Genomic DNA, 12757 nt, shown 5'->3' on the forward strand with positions numbered 1-12757 from the left:
ATGGGGACAGCCCCAGCGGCCCGGGAGCTGCAGGCACCGGAGCTGCCTCGGCACAGCGGGGCTGGGGACGTGGCTCTGGGGCGGATTCTGTAGGGGACAAAACGAACGTTTTGGGGGTAAAATCGGAGTTAATCTGCAGGGGAGGCAATGAGCATTCTGAGGCAAAAATGAGGCAATCACTAATGGAGGTAGGTAGTAATGGAGGTTACCCGGTAGGTAATCTATAATCATGGATTATAAAAACCATGTGTGAAATCAAAGCTGTTCCAGTAGCATTCCTTCCCATTGCTCCCCAGGTGTTTTCCTTATTTTCTGATTTTCAGAAAGGAGCACAGTATGGGATGACAGAGCTTTGGAGAGTTGTCAGTTTTCCTTAACTGTGCAGAGATGTCAGGATCTGCAGGGCACTCCCGTTTTCCTGAAGGAAGATGCCCTGGGGAATGTACTGAAGTGGGATTTGGCTCCTGTAGAGTCTCCCAGGATGAGCTGTGGTGGGTTTGGATCCTGTGCCAGTCCTTGCATCATCCTCATTCCTCAGAGCTCCTGAGGTCACTCCCTGTACCTGCCCAGCTCTGTCAGATCCAATGATCCCTCCAGGTGTTTCATCTCCTGCTCCCATTGGAAGTGCAGTTTTGTTTGGTGATTTATATCCCCCCCCAAGCAAATTGCATTCCCCCCAAAAATGTGCCACACCTTTTTTTATCCTTTATTTCTCAAATTTGTCCTTCTATTTATTTCTCTCCCTGCAACAATAATGGATGTCACAGAAATGACAATGGGAAAGGGGAATAAATGGAATGTGTCTGAAAATGCTGATTTTTGTCATTTGGGCATGAACTGGTCAGTGTTCAAAATGTTCAGGCCAGAGCAATATGAGCACAGGCACTGGGAGACCCAGGAACTGCTGAGTTCAGTCCAGGAACACCTTCCACTGGGCCAGCTTGCTCCAAGCCCCATCCAGCCTAATCTGGGACACTTCACTCTTATTATGTGTTTCATAAATATGAAATTATTATATTTGTCTTGATTTTCATTATGAAACTGTTCTGAGCTGGATTTTTTGTCTCTACTCTCTTCCCCATCACACTGGGGTGTGAGAGAATGACTGCTGGTGACCAGCTGGGATCCAGCCGTGGCCCTGGGGCACCTCTGACAAGAGGAAAAGTGCCAGCAAAACCTCAGCTCTGGGAATGAGGAGAGCACACTGAAGGCTGCTCAGGGAAATGGGAAGCAAGGTCCCCAGGGAAAATGTTTTTGCACCTGCTGGGGTCCAACAGTGCTGCTCACTTTTGAAACGTCACCTCCCAAGGGCATAGGAGCAGGCAATTCCCAAATGTCAGAAGACATCCAGGCCAGGCAGAAGGCTGGCTTGCCTGAACAAACATCTCTGGGAAAGAAGATGGAAAAGGAAGCTGTGTGCCCAGTGGAATGCAGGTCAGAAGAAGAATACAGAGATGCTGATTGCAAGTGTAGGGAGCAATGTGATGCGGTGAAAGCTCATATTGAAAGTTGGAGATTAAGGTGGCTACAAATGTGTTGCACTATAAAAGAATTGTCTTAACTATATTAATGACCAAAACATTGTAGCAATAATATCAGCTCCTTCCAGGGTGTGGAGGGTCACCTCACAAACAGGGACAGAGACACAGTACAGGTGTTTCATGTATTCTTTGCCTCTGTCTTCAACACTCACTCCACCCTTCCCAGAGAAAAACATGGATTAATGCATTGGACACTTCAGAGCCCAGAACAGTGCAAGCCCTGCTCAGCAACAACCAAAGCCTCCCCGTGCTATCCACCACATCCCATCCTGAATCCAAACCCAGCTCTGTGCCACTTACTGAGTAGAAAGGAACCCTATCCCAGTCAAATCCAGACCAGTGCAAACACTCACACAGCTCTTGGGGAAAATCCTAATTTATTTAACACCTCCTGCTCCTCAGATCTGACCTGCCACCACATACACATTCCTCATGTTTGGTGGCCGTCTTGGGGCAGCTTCCCGGAGATGGAGGAACCTCCTGGGTCTCTTGGGGCTCGTCTCTGCCACCAAGCAAGGAGTGTTCCCAGTTGGCACAGCCGGCACAGCGTCCTGGGAGCCATGGGGTGACAGCTGGGGGCTCCAGGATACTTGCTGGTGCACCAGTTTCTCCTCCTGAGAATGCTTCACAGGATCAGGCTGCGCTGCCATTTCTCCTTCTGGGCTTTCCCAGGCCACGTCAGTGCTGAGGAATGCGCCGGGGTGGTTGATGTCCTTGGCTCCAAGGGAGCTGGCAGAGCTGTCCATGGAGTAACTGCTGTACTCAGACCAGCAGGTCTCACTGAGCCTCGGGGAGGGAGGAAGGCTTTGATGACTGAGGCTCTCTGAGGGAACGGAGGCTCCTGGAAGGTGCTGATTTTCCAAGGGCTGAAGGTTTTCATAAACGGGGAGGCTTTCAGACAGAGGGAGGCTCTCAGAGGGCTGGAAGCTGTCGGAGGGTGTGGAAGGTCTTGAAAGGTCGAGGCTCTCAGAAGGTTGCAGGCTCTCACAGATGGGGAGGCTCTCAGTGGGAAGAAGGCTCTCGGAATCAGGGAGGTTTTCAGAGGGAAGAAGGTTCTTGGAATCGGAGAGGCTCTCGAAGGGATGCAGGTTGTCACAGACAGGGAGGCTCTCAGGGGGAATAAGGTTCTCGATCACAGGGAGGCTCTCAGGGGGAATAAGGTTCTTGATGACAGGGAGGTTCCCAGAGGGAAGGAGGTTCTCGGAGACGGGGAGGCTCTCAGAGGAAGGCAGGCTGTAGGCAGGAGGGAGGCTCTCAGCAGGCTGGAAGCTTTCAGAGAGAACGGAAGCTCTTGAAAGGTCAGTTCCTTCAGAGCAACACATGTTCTCTGAGATAGGCAGCCTCTCAGGGGGAGAGAGCCCCTTGGAAGGAGGTAGGCTGCCAGATTGCTGAATGCTGTCCCAGAGAACGGAAGCTCTTGGAAGGTCAATTCCTTCAGAGCAATGCTTGTTCTCTGAGACAGAGAGGCTCTCAGCAGGAGAAAACCCCTTGGAAGGAGGGAGGTTCTCGGAGGGCTGGAGCTTCTCGCATGGCTGGAGGCTGTCAGAGGCAGTGGAGGCTCCCGGCAGGATGGCAGATCTCTGACAGCCTGATGTTCTCTTGTGGGTGAAGGATCTCCGATGGAAGGAAATCCTTGAAAGGGTGGGAGCTCTCCCAGGGATGCAGATCCTTGGTGTGAGCAGCCTCTTGAAGAGACGGAGGCTCCTGGAGGAGCTGCAGGAGCCACAGCAGGGCAGGTGGCCTCGCTTCACCAGCTTCTCCAGTTGTGCCCACAACACCTTCCACATCCCAGAATAAAGCGGCTCACGTGTCCCATGGCATGCCCACAGCAACAGCATCATTTCCTGCAGCTGCTGGGCCACAGCCAGGCAGGGGCCACAGCTGCAGGGGCTGTCCAGGGGGCTGGTGGGAGCACGTGGCCGCTTGCCAGGGGTCGCCCAAGGTCTGGAGCACCTGGGAGCCACAGGGGCTCCTCGGCTTCTCCGTGAGCCTCTGGGCAGAACCCCAGCATGCTTACGATTCTTTATGGTACTTCCATGCTGCTTTTGTGGCATCCAGTGGCCAACGGCCCACCAGATAGCCACAGCAGCCAGCAGCAGGAAAAGTGCAGACATGACAACACCGACGGCGCTCATGGCTCCAGGGCGTAGCATCGCGACTGCACTGGCAGCTGCGCCTGCTGGCCCCTCTTATATAGCTGAGGCACGGCTTTGTGACCTCACAGTGCTGTGGGCCAGCAGAGCCCTGTGACATCCCAGCCCTGCCTGACGCCGGCGCTCAGCCCCTTTGTGCCGTCACTGCCCCACCTCCCTCAGGGATCTGTGAACGTGGCTCATCCCTGAAGATAACCATGGTCAGAAAAAGTGTGGAAGTCAAAACAGGAGCTCAGCCTGTTGCAGTGAAGGATTTCCTGGAGCAAGAGGCACATCAGAAAGGATTCTTGGTGCCACCAGTGTTCTCCCCATGGCTCCCTGGACAATGCAGAAGTGACAATAGGAAACACCCACTACTCTGTGCCTGAGAAGATTCTCCAGAGACAAAGGGAGTTAAAGCTTCTTTATCTCTTGGGAGCTCTCCAGACATGGCTGTTGAGGGCTAGGAAGAGGTTTCTGTTAGCAGCTCAACAACTTCTGCAATGCCTCTGTTCTACGGAAATCAGGATTTCCCAAGGAGTGCTCCTGGTGCTCCCAGTGCTCTGGTTTTGACTGGGATAGGGTTCAAGTCTTCCCAATAGCTGGCACATGCTGGATTGGGATTCATGATGGGAATGCTGTGGATCACACAGGGGTGGTTTGGTTTCTGCTGATCAGGGCTTGCCTGCCTCAAGGACTTTGCAGTGTCCCATGGGACAATACATGTTTGCCACTGGGAATGGAGGGATGAGTGTTGAAGAGAGAGGCAAAGAATGTACTAAACACCTGTAAGAATGCATTTAACACCTGTACAGTGTCTCTGTCCCTGTTTGTGAGGTCACCGTCTACACTCTGGAAGAAGCTGATGTTATTTCCACGCGCTTTTTTTACCATTAATATATTTGACAATTCTCTTTTTATTGTGCCCCACAAAAACAATTAAATTCCTTTTGAAAAGTAAATAGATGGTGACCAGTGTCAATCCTTTCTGGAAACAGACGGCACGAGAAGAGATGTTTTAGGTCTGGGGGCTGCTACCTGGGAAAGGTGGATCTGGACTGGATTAAAAGATTTGGAATAAATGTAATTAAATGACAAAGGGCTTGGCAAGAGAGAGACTTTTGATATCAAAGTTGGGTGGGAAGGGAATTTAAAGCTCATCCCATTCCAACCCCCTGCCATGGGCAGGAACACCTTCCACTAGACCAGGTTGCTCCAAGCCCTGTCCAGCATGGCCTACAACACTTCCAGGGATGGGGCAGCCACAGCTTCTCTGGGAAACTTGTGCCTCACCACCTTCACAGGGAGGCATTTCTCCCCACTATGCAATGTAAGTCCACTCTCCTTCAGTTTAAGATTGTCAGGTTGAAAGGAAGACTTTAGAAAGCCCACCAGCAGGTCTGAGTTTCAGATCCCACCACCATCCAACCAGTGGGCCCTGAGCTCCAGGTGCCACCATCCAGGTGCTCACAGCTATTTCCACTACAAGTGATGCTGTTTCCATTCCCAGAGCAAGAAGTGATCCTGGGAGACCAACCACCCTTCAAGGAATCATCAGCTTAACAAGATCTTCTGGGCTTTGCCAAGAAAGTTTCCAAATCATCAAGGAAGCTTCTCAGTGAGCTTTTAAACAACTTCTGTCATCCTTCTTAACAAGCCATGAGAGACTAATTAGCAAGGGGAAACCATGGAGAAACTTTCTTCCTTGTTAAAGACAAAGTGAACTTCTCCAGCTGCTTTGTTTGCCACATCCAGGAGACAAAGAGCTGCAGGGTCAGTGTGGTGGGATTGCGACTGTGTTGAGGGACCTTAAAACTCATCTCATTCCAACCCACTTCCAAGGGCAAGGATGCTTCCCACTATCCCAGGCTGCTCCAAGCCCTGTCCAAGCTGGCCTGGAACTCTTCCAGGGATCCAGGGACAGCCACAGATTCTCTGGGCAACCTGTGCCAGGGCCTCCCCAGCCTCACATGGAAACATTTCTTCCCCACACCCAATCTAAATGCTCTGAATTTCTTCCCCATACCCAATCTAAATGCTCTGAGAGTGTGAAGCTATTCCCCCTCTCTCTGTCACTCCAGACCCTTGCCCAGAGTCCCTCTGCAGCTCTCCTGGAGCCCCTTTAGGCTCTGCAAGAGGCTCTCAGCTCTCACCCCTGAGACAAAATTCCCACCTACAGGCTGAGCTCAGACACGGGTTACTGCTGGCTTAGCAGCTGGACTCCATGATCTTAAAGGGCTTTTCCAGCCAAAATAATTCAGGGATGCTGTAAATTTTTCTACCCCATATTTGCTGCTGGTCAGCATTCCTGCCTCTCCTGTTGGCTTCTGGGCTCAGTTTCACTGTAGTTCCCACCATTTGTTCTTCCTTCCTTCCTTCCTCTGTGCCTCATGATTTATTTTAGAGGGGAAACCACACAATTACCCAAAACTAAGCAAAACCAATTTAATAATAAAACCAAAATATGATCCAAATGACAGGACAGAGAGCAGTGGTGGGAAATTCCGCCAGAAACCATGGGAGATGCCAGATGATGGCTCTCTGCTCCCTGAGCATGCTTGGCCTTGAGTTTGGTCACTGCCCACTCTGTGGTGGTACACAGGAAATTTCCCTTGGAAATTAATGACTTTGGAAATAGCTGCATTAAGGAAGAGACTTGCACTGGTAAATAAACGCCACTACTTTCAGGAAGTTCAATGGAAGCGTGAGGTTTTATGTCCCACTTCTTTGTATAGATGTAATTATATATATATGCAGATTTATATGTAGAAAGTCTTAATATATACACTTCTTTATCTGTATAAAGAAAACTTGTACTTAATTTTTTTTCTCAAAAATATATCTAATCTTAAAATATTTAAATTAATCTCCTGAAATATATAATTTGTCTCTTGGTATTAAAAAGGGAAATTGGTCTCTTGGTATTAAAAAGTCAGGTGATGGTCAAGTTAAGACCAGTTGGACACAAAGCCATTGAATGGCTTCTCAAAATATTAATCAGATATTAAATATTTTTCAAATATTTTTAAAAATTATTTAATATCTTATCACCAAACAATGGTTGTAAGGCCCTGGAAGAAGGACAGTTACTCTGGGGTTTATGGTTTAAGTGTCTTAATGTTTTCTTAATACTTATAGAGGTTTGATGTTTTAAATAAAACATTAAAATAATCTTTCATTGCCGGCAGCGAGGGAAGTAAGATGACAACTCAATATGAGTGATAAGCAAGCTCCGTTTATTTCACTGTATGCATGGCTTATATACTGTTACAAATGCTTATACTTACTACTCACTATTTCATTGGTTAAGCACAAAGGTTACAATCTGCATACCATTGCATTCCATTCTCACAATTTCAGGGTTCCTCCTAATTTTTCTTAATCTCAAGTTTTTCTACGGTACTTTTCCCACGGTAATTTCCCAGAGCTCAAGGGCACTCTGTCCTTGGGCTCCTGCCCTGTCAGCATTTATCTTACTGCTCTGGCCTGTATGGCTTCCTTCAGCTAGCACTGGCTTTGCTCACACAAGCCCTCTAAGGATCCGTGACCGTCGTCTTGAAGCCATCCTTCAACATTTCATTTTATTTAAAGCAAAGATGTACAATCTTCCCTGCACCTAAATTAAGCAATGCCATGAGTAGGACAGTTACAGAGGATCAGAAGGATGGGAGAACAGCAGGAGTTGCACACAGAGGTCCCAGTTCATGGTCCTGATCACAGAGTCAGGGAATTGGTTAGGCTGGAAAAGTCCTCTAGGATCACCAAGTCCAACCATTCCCCCAGCACTGCCAAGGCCACCACTAATCCATGTCACCAGGTGTCACATCCACACAGCTCTTAAATCCCTCCAGGGATGGGGATTCCACCACTGCCCTGGGCAGCCTGTTCCAGGGCTGGACAGACTTTTCCATGGAGGATTTTTCCCTCTATCCAACCTAAACCTCTGCTGGTGCAATTTGAGGACATTGTCTCCACATCTGGGGATGTGAGTTGAGGACCTTTGGGGTCAGTGCCATGGGGGTCAGCAGAGCCAAAAAGAGAGGAACAGGAGCATGAACAGCTCAGGGGGATTTATTCAGGCAACTGAATTAAATATTAACCAGGGAATTACCAATAGGCTTTGGGGACAAAGGATTCAGCTGATTGACCCTGAGTGCCTGTGAATTGTGTGTCATTAATGAACCAGCAAACTACATTGATCCTGGTTTGATTTAATCCAACCAAGGATTAGTTCCATCCTCATTATTCCATGTCTCGGGGAGAGCCCCATCACTCTGGATTTCAGCATGGACCTGGCACAGGGTGAGAAAATACACAAATTTGGGGGATTTTTGCTTTTTTTCACATATGCAATGTTTGTGCACCAAAACATTAACACCAAATCTGTCACAGAATCTAGGAATGGTTTGGGTTGGAAGGGACCTTAAGGCTCATCCAGTTCTGCTGCCCCGCCAAGAGGAAGGACACCTTCCGCTAGACCAGGCTGCTCCAAACCTCATCCAAACACCCAAATTGGAGTGAAGAAGTTCCTCTCAGCTGATATGGAATCAACCAGCACACCATCTAAGTCAAAGTGCAAAAGACACCAAAAATGTCCCTCTGAGATATTTAACAAACCTCCCAGGATATCACCAGCATCTCCATTTTATTTAGTCACTATGTTACAACATCCAAGCTTATTTTATGTCCCTGAGTCTTCTCAAAGCCTCCTTCACCTCCTGGTTCCTCAGGCTGTAGATCCAGGGGTTCAGCATGGGGGTCACCATGGTATAGAGCACAGCAGCCCATTTATCTCCTGTTCTGGAGGTGTGTGACTTGGGGATTAAGTACATGAAAATCAATGCCCCATAGAAGGTGGTGACGGTGATGAGGTGGGAGGCACAGGTGGAGAAGGCTTTGCGCTTGCCCTGGGCTGATCTAATGCTCAGGATGGTGGAGATGATAGCCACATAGGACACCAGGACCACCAGGGGGCTGGGAACACCAAACACATATGCTGAAGTCCTCAGGATGATGAGGCTGTAGATGTTGTTAGAGGTGGAGAGTGAGATCAGCACAGAAATGTCACAGAAGAACAGATGGATGGTGCTGGAGCCACAGAAGAACAAGCTGGACATGCCAATGGTTTGTGCCACACCATTGGTCAGCCCCAGGAGGTAGCACCCGGTCACCAGGCGGAAGCAGCGCTCTGGGGACATGACAAGGGGGTAGAGCAGGGGGTGGCAAATGGCCACATATCGATCATAGGCCATTGTGGCCAGCAGAGAGCACTCACTGATCACTAAAAAGGCAAAACTGGACACCTGAGCCATGCACCCAGCATAGCTGATTCCCTTCCTCCTCAACAAAACCCCAACCAACATTCTGGGGGTGACAAGGGTAGAAGTACAGAGGTTCACAAATGCCAGGTTGCCCAGGAAATAATACATGGGGGAGCAGAGCACGGGACTGACTCTGATTAAGGCAATCATCCCCAGGTTTCCCAGGATGGTGACAAGGTAAATGAACAGGAACAGCAGGAATTGGGCAACCTGAGTCGCCGGGTCCTCGGTGAACCCTCCCAAAATGAACTCTGTTGCTTGGGTGCAATTCCATCCTGACATTCCTTCAAAGTGTGTTCTCTCTGTGAACTCCTTGCTGGACATTTCTTCCAGGAGGAAAACCCTCTTTCCGGTGGGATTTGCTTGGAGATAACCCTACAATATTTAAAGTGAGAGTTTAGGTACAGATCAATTAGAAAAACCTGGGCAGAAGTCAAGGCACAGTTAGGGAGAAGCTGTTGGTTACACAACCCTGAGTAGCTTTACCTTGGTGCTGCCTTTAATCCCCTGTGTGTGTTCACTCTGGGACTTTGAGATCATCCAGCACAACCTGTAACATGGAGAAACCCAATAAAACCTGTAAAAGACAGCACAGAATTGATTCTTCATCCTTGTGTTGGCATCTGCCAAACACCTGCTTTGTCTGTCTTTTCTACAGATCCCAGAAGTGTTTGGGTTGGAAGGGATCTTGAAGACCATCTCATTCCACCCTCACTCCATGTGCCGGGACATGTTCCTTAGACCAGGTTGCTCCAAGCCCCCTCCAACCTGGCCTTGAACACTTCCAGGGATCCAGGGGCATCCAAAACTTCCTGACTATGAAGCCTCCCCTCCCTCATGGACACACTCTTTTGGCTCCAAAAGATTTTCCCAGCTCTTTACCCTGGTCCTGCAGCCCTCAAATGAAAATGTGCAACACACAAAGCCGAGCAACCTCCTCCTGAAAATAGTATTTTGGGAAAAATATTTTAAAAATCACCTTTTAGATGTGCCTTATATCAGCAGTGGTAAGATCCACAAGTGTTCCTTACAGGAAATATTCCAGTCCTCATCCAGGAGCCCTTTGTGGTCAGTGAGGAGAAGTTTCCAGAGCAAGCATTCCAACGGGGTGTCCTCACCACACCTGGATTTGGTGTTGTGCACAGCTGTGCATCACCTGGATTTGGTGCTAAGCCCGGAGTACGATGAGGAACTGGAGCCCAGGAGCCTCCAGATAGGACCTGAGATGAAAATTGAAGGTGTTTCTTCTTAGCAAGAGAAAACAAAAGGAGATAGGTGGCTCAGCATGCACTGTCCTTGCTCATGGTTCTCCAGGATGATCCTCTCCTACATCTCTGCACTCTCCCTGCTTTCCTCCTGATGCTCTTGGAGGTGAATGTTAGGTGCACCTGCCTGGAGCTCCAGAAGGGAGTTTGAAAATATACCCTTGTCAGCAAACACCTTTGTTATTCCACATAGTTTGGGGATGTGGGGACACTTGGAGCCCCAGGAGAGTGACAAAGCCCAAAGTGGGTTGTTATCTCTTCTCTGAGATTCTGAATTTCGAGGCAATTGCCCAGAGGAGATGATCTCACCTTGAGGTAGCGACAGGGCTTTGGGGTTTCTCCAGAGCAATGACAAGCAGCACCGCACCTGTTGTGTCCAATTTTTGTGCACTTTTGGAGATTTTTCAGCTCCACAAATGCCATGTTTGGCCTTGTAACACTAGGGAGCTGAGGGGGACCTCACTGGTGGGGCACAATCCCATGGGAGCTGGTATCCATCAACAGTTCCAGACACTAGAGATGATGAACCACCTTTCTACCCAGTCTAAATTCCTTGTACCCAAACCACAGCTCTCCTGTCCCATCTCTGGAAGTGTTCAAGGCCAGGCTGCAGAAACCTGGTCTACTGGGAGGTGTCCCTGCCCATGGCAGGGCTGTGGAACAAGATGAGCTTTCAGGTCTCTTCCAAACCAAACCATTCCAGGGTTCTATGAAGACTGGCTTCAAGAAACCAGGAGAATCACAGAATATACTGAGTTGGAAGGGATTCACAAGGATCACAGAGTCCATCTCTCAGCCCCACACAGGACCATCCCCAAGAGTCACACCATGTGCCCAAGAGCATTGTTCAAATCACTCCTGTGAGCTCTGCCAGGCTTGGTGCAGTGCCCACTGCCCTGGGGATCCTGTTCCAGTGCCCAACCACCCTCTGGAGGAAGAACCTTTTTCTAATATCCATCCTAAGCCTCCCCTGACTCAACTTCAGGCCATTCCTCTTCTAAGCATGCTTCCCTGTAAAATAGCCAATTTCATCCCCTCCTCCGTTATTCCTTGTATACAATCTCACAAAGTGCCTCACTGACCTTTGACTCCTGGCCAATCGTTTTCTGCAGGATATTCAGTGTCACATCCCTGAGCAGCCCAAGCAGACAAATCAGGGTTGTGAACATGTTATGATCCAATTATTAAGGTTCTTTTGAAATACCTCTGCCCGAATTAAGGTACAAACGAGACCATATGCCAGTCAATAGTATGGGTTTTATTTAAGAGAAATTATGAGAGAGAGAGGGAAGAAAAGAGAGAAAAAGAGAAGTAGGAAAAGAGATGGGGGGGACAGAAAGAGGGAAAGAGAAAATATCACCATCGTGGATCCCAACGATGTTTCGTTGATCCTCTCCAGCCGGTCTCCTTGGTGGTGATGGTCCCCCCAAAAGCACAGGATGCCATGGGTTAATATACACTCAGACCAGGGGCAATGTCCAGGCATGTCCCCCCAGGGGAGGGGCAGCCTCTAGCAGCAGACTCTGCTTGCATCACCTGCACTCCTGTGGTGCAAGGCCTAGCACTTTGGGGGTCTGTGATGGATTGTGACTCCCCCTCAGCTGCCTCTCATGCGAAAGTCCCATGGATTTAGCCAGTGAGGCTGGGGGTTCCACAGCTGGGCCAGTCTGTGTAAACCTGGCTTCTGTGAGCTGTGCTCTGCCCCAACCCCAAACTCAGCCAGGGATGATTCTCAGCACAGCTGGTGGCTTTGGCCTTTGTGTATGCATACCTTTCCCTCAGCTTGAGATGATTGAACAATAGGTTTCCCTTTATCTAATCTCAGCAGTTTGACTCAGTCCAAAGTCCCAGTCAGGTATCTTCAGGGAGGTTTTTTTGATTGTAGCTTCTTTATACACTTTTTGTTATAATGAGCAAAACTTTATATCAATGTTTGAGGCATGAACTATTTCAGTCTCTGACACCTTGTCACAGCCAAGCACTGGAGGGCCCCTGCCAGAACTGGGAATTCCTGCAGATGAATCCACTGGCAGGCAAAGAGGCTTCTGACTGTGCTGGGACAGAGCCCAGCTTGGATAGTGTGCAATAAACAAGATCACACAACTTCCAGTGTGGGAACATCTGGCTTCAGCCTCCTCCTGGGTTTCTCCCAAAGCCTGGCCAGGGCTCAGGGAGCATCCCAGGGAGTTGCCTTAGACCATGGATCTCCCAACAAGGCCCCAGGGCTGATTTCAGGGCCTTGTGGAGCTTCTCAATACAGAAAGGTCAATACACGTTTTGTTAATGAGCAGATACCGAGATCCTTGCAGTAATAATCCTGTGGATTTCATTAATGAGAGAACACACATACAACACCTGGTTTGAAGGTTCACTCAGAGATCAGCTCAAGGCTGCTGCTCAGGCCTCAGTATTTCAGTAAGTCACAAGCTGTTTGAACCTCTGCAGAAAGCTTGCTCACATCTGCTGTGGAACCACACTTCAGGCAGCATTTCCTCTGC

General features: G+C 49.0%; 1 protein-coding gene across 1 annotated transcript; it reads right to left on the bottom strand.

The window, feature by feature from the left end:
• Nucleotides 1–8349: 8349 nt before the first annotated feature.
• On the bottom strand, nucleotides 8350–9276 carry LOC146436766 (olfactory receptor-like protein COR4). Its single transcript, XM_085063892.1, has one exon. The coding sequence runs from the start codon at nucleotides 9274–9276 to the stop codon at nucleotides 8350–8352; it is 927 nt and encodes a 308-aa protein (XP_084920018.1).
• Between the last annotated feature and the right edge of the window lie 3481 nt (nucleotides 9277–12757).

This window comes from Lichenostomus cassidix, chromosome 5 (genome assembly GCF_008360975.1).
Source record: "Lichenostomus cassidix isolate B80296 chromosome 5, HeHo_3.0, whole genome shotgun sequence".
In the NCBI taxonomy this organism is placed as follows: Eukaryota; Metazoa; Chordata; class Aves; order Passeriformes; family Meliphagidae; genus Lichenostomus; species Lichenostomus cassidix.

What these genes read in the sequence shown, in the direction of transcription:
- LOC146436766 (XM_085063892.1), bottom strand. Translation starts at nt 9,276, where the DNA reads ATGTCAGGATGGAATTGCACCCAAGCAACAGAGTTCATTTTGGGAGGG.